At 34.6% G+C, this 12342-nt stretch overlaps 1 protein-coding gene across 1 annotated transcript in view; it reads right to left on the reverse strand.

Moving 5' to 3' along the window:
* The window catches only part of LOC109227112 (polygalacturonase-2-like), a 6193-nt gene continuing 2585 nt past the window's right edge, over positions 8735-12342 (reverse strand). Inside the window, exons 4-9 of the mRNA XM_019392135.1 lie at positions 12227-12247; positions 11356-11563; positions 10586-10667; positions 10150-10258; positions 9799-9915; positions 8735-9230 (exon numbers count right to left, since the gene is read on the reverse strand). Of these exons, the coding sequence (XP_019247680.1) occupies positions 9003-9230; positions 9799-9915; positions 10150-10258; positions 10586-10667; positions 11356-11563; positions 12227-12247 (765 nt within the window). The 3' untranslated portion in view covers positions 8735-9002. The remainder of the gene's footprint in view (positions 9231-9798; positions 9916-10149; positions 10259-10585; positions 10668-11355; positions 11564-12226; positions 12248-12342) is intronic.

Below are 12342 nucleotides of genomic sequence, written 5' to 3' on the forward strand. Positions count from 1 at the left end.
CATGTCTACGTGTCTTAAATGCTTATTTGAAATTTATACAGCATGCTTAGTTGAATTTTCTTGTTTTCCTTGAATTGTATCAGTCTTAAACTGTAGAGTTCTTGCTATTAATTATTGTCTCCATCGGTTTCGAGCTGTGTGTTTACTTTTGGGACTACGAGGTGGTACCTCGGGAGATCCCCTTGCATATTTACTTTTGGGACTACGAGACGGTATCTCGGGAGATCCCATGTTGAGTATTTACTTTTGGGACTACGAGGCGGTGCCTCGGGAGATCCCCCTGTACATTTATTTTTGGGACTACGATGCGGTACCTCGGGAGATCCCCGTGCATATTTACTTTTGGGACTACGAGACGGTATCTCGGGAGATCCCCTATTAAGTATTTACCTTTGGGACTACGAGACAGTATCTCGGGAGCGCCCCTGTTGTTTATCTCTATGTGTTGTGTTGTTATTTGCTGTAAAAATTCTCCTTGTTAGATTCTCAGCCTTTTCATATTATTATATCTTTGTCTTACTTATTATATACCAGTAGGGCCCTGACCTGACCTCGTCGCTACTCTACCGAGGTTAGGCTTAGCACTTGCTGGGTGTGGTGTACTCATACTACTCTTCTGCAAATGTTTTGTGTGCAAACCTAGGTACTTTCTACCAGCCCCACTATTAGCTGAGAGTACTTGGTGCTGCTACGGAGACTTCAAGGTATATCTGCCAGTGTCCGCAGGACCTCGGAGTCCCCCGCTATTCCCTCCTATGTTGTTTTCTTTCCATATTCTCCTTAGACTCTGATGTATAGAGACACTTAGTTATCTCCTAAAAGCTTGTGACTTGTGACTACCGGGATTTGAAAATATTGTTTATACTCGAGTGTTTTTTACTTGTACATGCCGAGCGACGTTTTATCAGTTATGTAGTTATATGTTGAAGTGTAGTTGTTAAATTCTGCTTTTATTTCCGTTATACAGCAAATTGTTAATCTTACCTAGTCGTAGAGACTAGGTGCCGTGACGACATCTTACGGAGGGAAATTTGGATAGTGACACTGAGTTACAATCATGATATTTTTTTAACATTATACCATAGCAAAGTGGCTGAAATATATTTTGCACTCTAGAAGGCATGATTAATAAATAAAAATTACGAGTAAAGAAGGTCGAATTCTCTTATAATTAGATGTAAATTTGATCTAATATTTAGATTATAATTTTATTATATAGTCATCGAAAATACTTATCATATAAGTTAACTTTTGAGCCTGAGTTACGATCTTGATATAATTTTGTAACATTGTATCAAAGCAAAGTGGCTGAAATGTGCTTTGCATAAACTCATGTTAGCCCTTTTCTCTAAACTCTTGTTTCAACTACTGTTAAAAAAAATCAATAGAAAAAAAATACAATAAGTGAAAAAATGGAGAAAAAGAGTGGAGCTCCATCCATTTTCGATGAATATTAAGAGCACAAAAAAGCAACTGATTTAACCAATTTATCAACTCCATTACCTTTTTCAACTTGCTTGAAATATCCCTTTTAGCATTTTTTTTTTGCTTTGAATTATATACTTCAAATTTCAAGAAAAGGTATCTTGAAAAATAATATGTTTGGTATGACAAAAAGTATCTGTGAGTTTTTTTCTCTAGGCATAATTAATTAATGAATTTTTTTTAAAAAAAAATACGATTTAGATGGAGTAATTAACATTAGTGGCGAGTAGCAATGTAAAACCAAAAGAACAAGTCTCAATGTGACATAGTTTATACATTACCATATAAGTTGTAATTATGAAATAACAAGTCTTAGACTACAACCAAGTAAATACGAAATGCAGTAATGACTGTTAAATCATTTTTTTCTTCTAATCACTATCGTTTCACCAACTCTTTATCCACCCCTCTCAGATCATATAGCATCACAATAAGTGTAATATGCAAGATAGTAGTCAAAACAAGTTGCTAGCAGTATTTTTCGAGTTTTATCATATTCTCTGAATCAACAACCTTTTCAGATCGGGTTATCACTTCATCAGTGGATAATATCGGGTCTAATTCCCCGCCTACAATAACATGTCTATTTTCTCTTGCCTCTTTTCACACTGTCGCAGACTCAAAAGTCGATTTTGCCCATGTTGTTATAACTATTTTCCTAATGTCCAAATTACTTTTGCAAGACTTCATTCTGTTGAGTTGGATGTGCATTACCCAAACGGCAATGCCAAATTACAAAATAAAGGCACCAATGATCAACCAGATGAATACATTAATAGCTGAATATTTGAGCACTGAGCTTTGAAAAATTAATCCTCCCCTAAAAAACAGGAGTGCAAAAGTGATTTGGCCTATGAATGAATAGAAAATCTCATCATCACACCTCTCCATGTCCATAACATCAAGATATAGTTGGATCGGTCTTGTTCCACGGCGACCAAGCATCAACATTGGATATTAGGCCTTAGGAAGACACGGAGCATCACCAGCATCAACAATATCTTTAATGTGGTGATGATAAATTTATTGGGGGAGAAAAAGAGAAACAAATTCTTTGTTACAAGGTGGTTTATTTGTTTCTCTCTTCAACTCTAGGCTTGTTTAGCTAACTCCACATATGCAAGGTCTGAGGAAGACAAAAAGTGGTCTGTTTTCACTCTTCAACTTTAGGTTCAATATTGGTAGCTAGTAGTAGTTCGAAATGGGTTCAAGGTCACAATATAAAAGAGGATTACTTATAAAGGATGTAAATTTCTCTTATTAAATGTGAATTTGATCTAATATTTAGATTATAATTATATAGTCTTTAGAAATGCATATATCATAAGTTAACTTTTGATGTTGAGTTATGTTCATGATATTTTTGTAATATTGTATCAGAGCAAAATGATTGAAATGTACATTGCACTTTAAAAACAAAATTAGTAAATGAATATTACTAATACAGAAAGGGTGCATTCTCTCATTAAATGTGAATTTGCTCTAATAATTAAATTATAATCATATTTCACAATTTTGAGAGATATTTACCTCACAAGCTAACTTTTGAGATTGACTTACTACTATGATTTATTTTTGAACGTGGTATCAGAGCGAGATGACTGAAATATATTTTTCACTCTAGAATGCATAATTAATAAATGTTACTAGTAAACAAAAGCAAATCCTTTAATTAAATGTATCCTATTTTTTTTTCTAATCGCTATAATTTTACCTACTTTCTATCCACCTCTCTGATATCATAGGCAAAATACACTTTTCTTAGCATCGAAATAAGTGTAATATGCAAGATAATAAAGCAAAGATCAATAAACTGTCAAGCACACAAATGTAGCCAAAGCTAGTAGCCAGTAGCATTTTTTGAGTTCTATCATACTCTGAATCAACAAAATTTTTGGGTCGAGTTATCACTTCATCAGCGAACAATATCAGTTCTAAGTCCTCGCCCACAGTAACATGTCCATTTTCTCTTGCCACTTTTTACATTGTCTCTGACTCCAAAGTCGATTTTACCGTTACTGTTATAGCTCTTTTCCTAATGTCCAAATTACTTTTGCAAGACTTCATTCTGTTGAGTTAGATCGGCATTACCAAAAGGCAACGCCAAATTCCAAAATAACGGCACCAATGATCAGCCAGGTGAATACTTTAATAGCTGAACATTTGAACACGAAGCTTTTGAAAAATTAACCATTCTCTAAAAAATAGGATCGCAAAAGTGATTTGGCCTATGAATGAGTTGAAAATCTCATCCGTACGCTTCTCCATGTCCATAATGTCAAGATATAGTTAGATCGGTCTTGTTCCACGACAACCAAGGCATCAACATTGGTTGTTAGGGCTTTATGAAGATCCGGAGCATCACTAGCATCGGCAGCAACTTTAATGTGGTGGATGATAAATTAATTGGGGGAGAAAAAGAGAAGACAAATTCTTTGTTACAAGATGATTTATTTGTTCTATTTTTCAACTTTAGGCTCGTTTAGAGGTCTGAGGAAGGCAAAAAGTGATTTGTTTTCACTCTTCAACTTTAGGTTCTGTACTAGTAGCTAGTTAGTAGTTTGAAGTGGGTTCAATATTATAATACAAATGAAGATTACTGGTAAAGAATATAGATTTCTCTTATTAAATATGGATTTGATCTAATATTTTGGTTATAATTGTATTAGATAGTCTTTGGAAATGCGTATATCATTAGTTAACATTTGAGGCTGAGTTGTGATCATGATATCTTTTTAATGGTGTATCAGATCAAAGTAGCTGAAATGTGCTTTGCACTCTAGAAAGCATAATTAATAAATAAATATTACTAATACAAAGATGGTGCATTCTCTCATTAAATGTGAATTTTGTCTAGTAATTAGATTATAGTCTCATTATTTGATTTGAGAGATATTCATCTCATAAGATAACTTTTGAGATTGAGTTATGACTAATCTATTTTTTAATATGGTATCAGAGCAAGGTGACCGAAATATATTTTACACGCTAGAATGCATAATTAATAAATATTATTAGTAAACAAGAGCAAATCCTCATATTAAATGTTAGTGTTTTAAATAATAGGGCTTCTTAAAAATATTAATAGCATAATTTTATAAAATATCTCTTATTTGATTTAATATATAGACCACAGTCTCATTGTTACATGGTCTTGGAAGAATTCCATCTCATGCATTAACTTTGGAGTTGTGTTAAACTTAAGATTTTATTTTCTAACATGTTATCCCAACTAAAGTTAAGACAGCTTCACTTCGAACTTCAGTTGATTATAGTAATGAAGATTTTTGTTAGGTAAATTTGAGAGAGACAAAAAATTCGGGTAAATACTTGCCTGCACTAGAGATTTATCAAATTACATCAAATTACCATAATTTATTTATTAGTCATAGTTAAGTTAAATAAGTTTATATGCAAACATATATTATACATTTATTGGTTTAGTATAAATCCACTGATGCGAGTAAATTTTTACCAAAATTACGTGAAATTCTTGTTACCGTGGAAATGGTTATTCAAAAGAGAGTTTGTAACGACCCGATCGGTCGTTTTGAGATCTAGAGCGCCGTTCACCGGTTTGAGGCTATGAGCAGCTTAACTTCAGGTATTATGACTTGCACGCATGGTTGGAATTGAATTCCGGGAAGTTCGGAGTTGATTTGGAAAGAGAATTCTCATTTCGGAAGCTTTAAGTTGAAAGAATTGACTAAGATTGGATTCTTGAGTAAACGACCTCGGAATCGGGATTCGAAGGTTCCAGCAGATTCGTATGATGATTTCGGACTTGGGCGTATGTTCGGATCGGTTTTTGGAAGACCCGGGAACGTTTCAGCACCTACTGTGGAAGTTAGCATTTTGGAAGAATTTCATAAGTTTGGGTTGAAGTGCATTTCAGTGTTATCAATGTCTGATTGGGATTCCGAGTCTGGGAATATCTCCGTATGGTGATTCTGATGTTGGGAGCGTGATCGGGAGTAAATTCGGAGGTCCGTGGGTCATTTTGGAGTCATTTGACTAAAGATAGAAATTTGAAGGTTTTTGAGGAGTTTGACCGGAAGTGGACTTTTTGATATCGGGGTCGAATTCTGATTCCGGAAGTTGGAGTAGGTCTGTAATGTCGAATATGACTTGTGTGCAAAATTTAAGGTCAATCAGATGTGATCCGATAGGTTTCGGCATCGAATGTTGAAGTTTGAATTTCTCAAGTTCATCAAGTTTGATTTGGGGTGTGATTCATGATTTTAGCGTTGTTTGATATGATTTGAGGCCTCGAGCGAGTTCGTAATGTGTTTTGGGACTGGTTGGCATGATTGGTTGCGGTCCCGGGGGCCTCGGGTGGATTCCGGATGGTTAGCGGATCAATTTGGAAATTTGATGAAGGATTGCAGCAGCTGGTATCTGGTGTAACCGCACCTGCGAGGTTTTAGCCGCAGGTGCGGAGCCGCAAGTGCGGCTTTGTGGTCGCAGAAGCGAGTTTGGGCAAATCTGGGAGGAATGGCAGATGCGAGGCTATTTCCGCATCTGTGAGCCCGCAGGTGCGTGGCAAGCTCCGCAGATGCGGAACGCGTGAGGGGCAGCTGGGTCGCAGGAGCGGAAGGGCACGCGCAGGTGCGCTCGAGGGACCGCAGAAGCGAATTTCACCCAGATTGAAGAGGACCGCACCTGCGATGCATTTTCGCAGGTGTGGAGACTCAGGTGCGGCTGGTGCACCGCAGGTGCGAAAATGCTGGAGGCAGTTAGGTTCTTTTAAATCGGGGGTTGAGTTCATTTCAACTCTATTTCTTCCATTGGAGCCGATTTTTGGAGCAACTTTGAGGTGCCATTTTCACCACCAAGCATGAGGTAAGTGGTTTATGCTAGTTTTGAGTTAAATACATGATTGTATATAGATTTGAGCATGAAAATTAGTGAAAAATGGTGGGTTTTTGGTGGAAGATCTAGAAATTTATATTTTGGATTTTTACCACGAATTTGGGCATGAAATTAAGAGTAAATTATATATCTGAGTTCATGAGGCCATGGGTAAACTTTATCTTCGAAAAATTTCGAAATCCGGGCACGTGGGCCCGAGGGCGATTTTGTCAACTTTTCGATCGGGGTTAGGAATTGTTACAAATTGGATTAATATGAGTATTTGATCGTATATTAATGGATTTGCGTAATTATTGGCTAGTTTTGGAGCATTGTGCATCGAATTGAGTCTTCGGAAAGGCGTGGAAGGCCGGTTATGGAACTTCGGAGCGAGGTGAGTCTCCTTTCTAATCTTGTAAGAGGGAATTGTCCCCATAGGTGAGTTAATTGGTTATGTGCTCCCATTTGTGGGGGCTGCGTACGCACGAGATGACGAGAGTCCGTGCGTAGCTATTATTATGCTTAAGTCCGGGTAGTCTAGGACCCAAAATCGTGTCTTAGTTGTAATATATGAAATCTTGTTGTCAAATTGAAATGCCTAAACATATTGAAATGTATAAAAGAATTTATAAAAACTAGACATTAGTTTCTTGACTTTTAAAAAGAGAGTTTTCCTTTATTGGATGATTGATTCCCTGATGGTTTCTTGATTGACTGTTTGGAGTGTTTATTTAAATTTGACCACGTCGCATGTATGATTCGCGAGCGGGGTAATAGATGCATCTATGGTTCGCGCCATTCGACCCTCTGGCAGTGCACAGTTTAAATATTGTTGGATCGGGCCGTACGTCCTCGGCATGATTTGCGCATGCTTGTATTGCTTGCCTTGTAATTTACTGAAGTTAATATTGCTTCTTCCTGTCTTGAGAATATGTGTATAAATGATGAAAAAGGAAATTGGAAATTTTCATATAAAAGAAAGAATTGCTTACTCGCTTCCCTTTATTGAATTACAATCATGCTTATATAAATCCTCAATTTGTTACATTATCGATTTATCATTATTGGACCATTAGTAAGTGTCGAAGTCGACCTCTCGTCTCTACTTCTTCGAGATTAGGCGGGATACTTACTGAGTACACGTTGTTTTCGTACTCATGCTACACTTGCTGTGCATTTTGTTGCACAGGTACAGGTATTCCTAGCGGCCTACTGGGCGTAGCAGCATGGATGATACGGAGACTAGGTGAGCTTCATTTCTCGAGGCGACCCGCAGCCAGTATAGTCTCCTTCAGAGTATTGTGCTGTATTTTCATTCCTATCCACTTTGTATTCCAGACAGTTACTGTATTTTATTTCATTCACTAGTAAACGCTCATGCACTTGTGACACCGGGTTCTAGGATGACTATGGGGTATCTTGTATTAACTTCTTAACATTTATATTTAATTTGAGATGATTACCTTTTACTAGTAAAATCGAAGGAAAATCATAGTTTTCAAAATTTTTGAAATAAGAATTTAATTAAGTATTTTGGTTGGCTTGCCTGACAGTGGTGTCCGGCGCCATCACGACCCTTAGTGGATTTTGGGTCATGACAGAGTTCAAAGTTAAAATATTCAGTTCAGGAGATAAACACAAAAGTTTGATTAGCTATCACTTGTGCAGATTAAACCTCTTTAAAAATAAAATTTGTGAAGTATTTTTTTAATATTTTTAATTTACACTTTCTTTTTATATTCTTTTTGGAATGTGCTCATCTCCACTAATGATGCAAATCAATTAATTAAATCTCGTTAAATTTTTGTGTCTTATATACATATTGTTAATTTATCAATATTCAAAACTTACTTTGACATAACATTTGTTTATTTTAATTTCACGTGACCCATCACTAATCTTAGTTTAATAAATATTGGGCTCCGATATTATATTGTTTGTACTACATATGTTTCATAGCCTGTTTGGCCAAGTTTTTTTTTGGCTAAAAGTACTTTTTTTTTTTCGCCAAAAGCACTTTTGGCCAAAAATTGAGGTGTTTGGCCAAGCTTTTGGAAGGAAAAAAAGTGTTGTTGAGGAGAAGCAGAATCAGTTTTGGAGAAGAAGAAAAAAGTAGCTTCTCTCCAAAAGCACTTTTGAGAAAAATACACTTAGAAGCAGTTTTTTAAAGCTTGGCCAAACACTAATTGCTGCTGAGAAGTATTTTTCAAACTAATTAGCCAAACACAAACTGCTTCTCACCAAAAGTACTTTTGAGAAAAGCACTTTTAAAAAAACACTTCTCAAAATAAGCTGATTTTTGCAGCTTGGCCAAACGGGCTATTAGACGTGGATCAATGTGATAGTATACACCTCGCATGCAGGAGAAAACATCATTGTTTTCATTTCCTCATCAAAATAGAAAAACAAGTATCTCTTTAAATATAGTTCTCCAACTTGAGTAATTACAACAACATTTGTTCACGAGAAATATAAAAAGAATATCATATCATACAACCAATTTATATTTATTTCATATGTACCAAAGAATATCATTTGAACACAAGTCATCTCCTGTTGTATTCTAACACTTAGTGTTTTCTATCCTTTTTTATTCTATTGTAACATTAACACCTACTAATAACCAATACCCTATGGACTTAATTACACAAAAGAAACATTGAAAATCAATTCATTTGAGGACATTTTGGAGAGACAGCTGAAATGTTGACAAAATTGACATGGTTGCAAACAGCTTTTGAAGTTTCATCATTTTCCCCAACCAAGTTTACATTCTGCAACATAATTCTTTGACATGGAAAGTTTTTGCTGCAGTCAAAATTTATAGCTTCATTCGTCGCGCTTGTGCCTTCGATGTTTTGATAAATCACATTCTTTACTTGAACTGCTGAATCCTGTAATGAATAATCAATGAGAGATAATCAATAGTTAATACTATCAAATTAACTTTATTTCCAACCTAATAGTATTTTGTTGTAAACTACATATTCAGATTCGGGTGATTTTGACCATTTACAGGTTCTTGTGGGGAACTTTTGAATTTTTAGAAAGTTGAGGGTAGAAACTGGTTTTGGTATAGTTGGATATTGGAAAATCAAAAGGGCGTAGCAAATTATATTGATAGTGTAAAATTTTGTTATAATTTCAGTATATATTAGTTGATTTCTTTCTCGAGTTTAACTTCTATACATTGACTTAAGTATTAAAATACCCTGATAGTGCAAACAAATTTGAACGGTTAATTTATATAAGTTAAATCCCATTTTATTTAGAAGAATTAACCTAAATAGCCGTCTATCCAATCGCTTAAACAAAAAATAGTTGACGATTGTATAATATATGTGTAAATCTATATAATATGTGTATGAATGTGTATAATCAGTGTATAATCTATGTATACCGCCTAAAAAAAGTAAACAGTAAATCTAACCGGCTCTTTGTGTAAAGATCCCTTTTATTTACCTGTTCTTTGCATGGAGAATCTTGATCACAGTAGTTTTGGTCTATAATAATGGGGTTTTTGACACCATTCATCTCCACATTTTCAAACTTTATGGTGCTTGCACTTCCAGATCCTCCCTGCATTAATAAATCAACTATATATAAACCAGCGTCGTCTTTATTAAGGAGTATTTTACCCTCATATATGAAACTTTTCTATGCGAATTCAGATATAATTGGATTCCAATGCAGATACCGACATCGGTTGGGAAACTAAAAAAAATGTCTAACCATCTTATGTACATAGATAAGCAAAGTATTTTCTTAAAGAAGGTTAAAATATGTATTGGTAAAAATTGTCAATTAATTTACCTGCCAAGTCTTGATCCTAAGTCCATTGGTAGTTCCAGTAAGTTTAGCTCCATACACGTAAATATTAGACACATGAGCTTCTGAATTTCCATCTCCCAAGCTTCCAATACTAAACTCACCAACAAGGAAAAAGAAAAATAAATCAGCATATTACACAATTAGATTGTAAAATTTCCAAAATAATCTGAATAATTAAGAAAAAAAGATTGGCAGTTGTACTATTAAGTTATTCCATGATTAATTATCCCGGGATTAGTTATCCTACCCTCTTTTGGGGATAAAAGTATACTACAATCTTGGGATAACGAATCCCGAGATTAGTTATACTATAATTTTATCCCAAGCAAACGTGAGATAAACTCATCTCAAATTTAATTCCGGAATTAATAATCTCTTATCCCTTATACCAAACTAGCCCTAAATTTATTTTCAGTACCTTATTCCATGACCTGGTCCACAAGTAATGTCTTTGGCTTGAACATTTCGGGATCCACTCTCAATTGAGATGCAATCATCACCTGTCCACCAAATTAATTTCTAAAATTAGTCACACACACACACAAAAAAAAAAAAAACACCACAATTATTTTATTTGTTTGTGTGGTGGAAGATTGGGTATTTCGACGCTGTGAGTCCTGATTTAAAAAGTGAATTCTAAAAGTATGTCCGACTCTATATTGTTATGATCAATCGCTTACCATCATATCAAAAACTATAGCTGATAGCAAAGGCACAACTATATTTCTTAACCAAACTCACCAAACGAGTGCTATGCTCGAGCATGACTCTGACCCGAGCCACCCTGGCCACCCCAGCCGCCCCGTGGGCTATAGACAAGATGTTGGTGTTACCCAAAAATCTCCCACATCCCCCAACACCCACCACATGCAGCATGTTGATCTTGGGAATCAAACTCATGACTCATTAATCATGGTTGGATCCGCCATTGTGTCTCGGGTGTGTGTTTCGTTTTAGATTTAACTTATGACCACTGACAATATAAAACTTTGTTATGCTATCAATTTAATTTGATTTGTAATAATATGTTATCCCTCTTATTTTTCAGGCTATTAGTTCCACCTGATTATGGACCGTTACATGTTGTCTATATATTGACTAGACTTTGTTAAAATGTTGCAGTGTCCGTATCAGATCTTTCAAAAGTGCACTATACCCGTCATTCTGATAATAAAAAAAGATATATACCTGTGCCAATGGTACAACCAGAAATTAGGATATTTTGGGTGTTTGTTATATGAATGCCATCAGTGTTAGGGCTATTTTCTGGAGCACTCACAACAAGTTTTGTAACTTCAACTCCAGAGCATCTCTCAAATGAGAGATGCATTTGTTGTGAATCTTCTATCTTAAGGTCCCTCACTTTCAAATTGTTGCAGTTGTAGAATGTTAGGGCCTGCAACAGAAGAAATATTATTCTAAAAAAATCATAATTTAATTTACACAAATAATCGGCCGGATTTATTTTTTTACTTTTCTACCTAGTATACATATACAGATTATACATTGATCATAGACAATTTTATATATATATATATATATGTATATATATATATATATATATATATATATATATATATATATATATATATATATTTTACATTTATTATATATCACCTGACTATTTTTGGTTTAAGACCATAGTGGCTAGATTGTTCACATTTATAAGAGAAAGTAAGCTATATGCAGGGTAATTTTATTTATTTAGTCAATACTCATTGTTAGTTTATTTATTTATTTTATTGACTTATAATATTGTATCCTGCTTAATTTATCGTGACCAGCAAAATATGGTCTATAAAGTTGGTAACATATACTATAATTTTTACCAGGACATTTTCTACAAAACCTTCTGTTTGATTAGTGTGTTTGGTATAGTGAAAAATGTTTTCAGAAATTGTTTTCTTTTATTTTTAAATAACTAGTTATTTTGCTCGATTGTCAAAAACTCTCTTGAATTTAATCATATAAAGAAAGAATGGTAAAATTTACTCTATTATCATTAATCATTAGTTCTTGGCAATAAATAAATAAATAAATAAAAATTAAATGAACGTACCGTGGGTGCATGCTTGCACGGCTGCAAGATTTAAAGTAAAAAGAAAAAGAAAACAAAGTTAGTTATATCATCAAAACATGACAACAGACGTCTGTAAAAAAAAAAAAATATATATA

The sequence above is a fragment of the Nicotiana attenuata genome, chromosome 6, assembly GCF_001879085.1.
Source record: "Nicotiana attenuata strain UT chromosome 6, NIATTr2, whole genome shotgun sequence".
Taxonomy (NCBI): Eukaryota; Viridiplantae; Streptophyta; class Magnoliopsida; order Solanales; family Solanaceae; genus Nicotiana; species Nicotiana attenuata.